Source organism: Dipodomys ordii, unplaced genomic scaffold (assembly GCF_000151885.1).
Source record: "Dipodomys ordii isolate 6190 unplaced genomic scaffold, Dord_2.0 Scaffold19, whole genome shotgun sequence".
Lineage (NCBI taxonomy): Eukaryota > Metazoa > Chordata > Mammalia > Rodentia > Heteromyidae > Dipodomys > Dipodomys ordii.
Window position 1 is genome coordinate 4,211,200 of NW_012267235.1, and position 1,298 is coordinate 4,212,497.

The 1,298-nt window shown below is 40.4% G+C and overlaps 1 protein-coding gene across 1 annotated transcript in view; it reads left to right on the forward strand.

Moving 5' to 3' along the window:
* Ska2 (spindle and kinetochore associated complex subunit 2) overlaps window positions 1-784 on the forward strand; it is a 21,613-nt gene extending 20,829 nt beyond the window's left edge. Inside the window, exon 4 of the mRNA XM_013013479.1 lies at window positions 336-784. Coding sequence (XP_012868933.1) covers window positions 336-398 — 63 coding nt within the window. The 3' untranslated portion in view covers window positions 399-784. The remainder of the gene's footprint in view (window positions 1-335) is intronic.
* The last annotated feature ends 514 nt before the right edge of the window (window positions 785-1,298 follow it).

The window sequence follows — 1,298 nt, forward strand, 5'->3', positions numbered from 1 at the left end:
AAAAAAGCTGGAAGTGGCACTGTGGCTCAAGTGGTAGAGCACTAGCCTTGAGCTGAAGAGCTGAGGGACAGTGCCCAGGCCCAGAATTCAGGCCCCACGACTGGACCCAAAACAAAAAAAAAGGACATATACTTCCAGAACAGAATATCACTAAACTCTATTAGAGTAATATATACCTTAAAATTTGAGATACTTTGTACTCAGGCAATATTTAAGAAAGTCCTAGTAATGCAATGGCTCTGGGCATTTTTTTGTTGATTGGTAGAAATAAAAAGATAGTATAAAGTGGTCAGGGAAAAAACTAGATTACCTTATTTTTCTCTGATTTTTTTCAGCTTTCTTCTAAATGTTGGCTCTTCCCATGGACTCCCACCCTCCTGCCTCTGTCTTCTGAGTGATAGAACTTCAGCCTCTGTATTTAGTTGTCAATGTGAATTAATTTCATCATTTGGCCTTTGTGCCTTTGTATAGTTCACATTGATGAAGAGAGATCTATGTTAGGAAAAATTGAATTGGAATCGGATTGTGATGTCTCTGATAATGTGGGGAACTACATTTTCCAGAATCCATTTCTCTTACAGTTATGTTACAATTTGTCACTAGTCGAACTTGCGTGAGAGTTGGAAGTCAAAGTTGAAGAAGTCCTTAGTTTTTTGTATGCCAGACCTGGGGCTGGAACTCAGGAAATGGGAGAGGTCCCTGAGCTAGCTGCTCAATGCTGGCACTCTACTACTTGAACCACATCTCTGCTTCTAGCTTTTTGTTGCTTTGTTTTTGAGTTTTAAGAGTCTCAAGACATTACTGCCCAGGCTGGTTTGGAATTGGAACCCTCAGATCTCAGCCTCCTGGAGTAGCTAGGATTATAGGCAGGAGCCACTAGCTCCTGGCTGTCAAATCACCCAAACCACATACATCACTTTAATGTTCTTACAGGTCTTGTATTCTACACATTTCTCTACCAGTTCCCCATGAAATATCTCTCCTTACATGGGATTTTCCTACAAATTTTAATGTATGTTAGGCAGCTGATACTGTGTTAAATCTGTCATATGCTTGCAAATATTCTGATGCCTTAATTCTCCTTTATTGATTGAATTTACACAGGCCAGATTGTTATGGTGAATACCTAGTTTTTAGTGCAATGATGCTGTCAAAAGCAGAACGTCTTAAGCCTGGCAATCCTAGCTATTCTGGAGTCTGAGATATGAGGATCAGAGTTTGAAGCCAGCCTGGGGAAGGAAAGTCCGTGAGACTCTTAACTGCAGTAATCACTGGTTCAAGTAGTAGAGTGCTAGTCT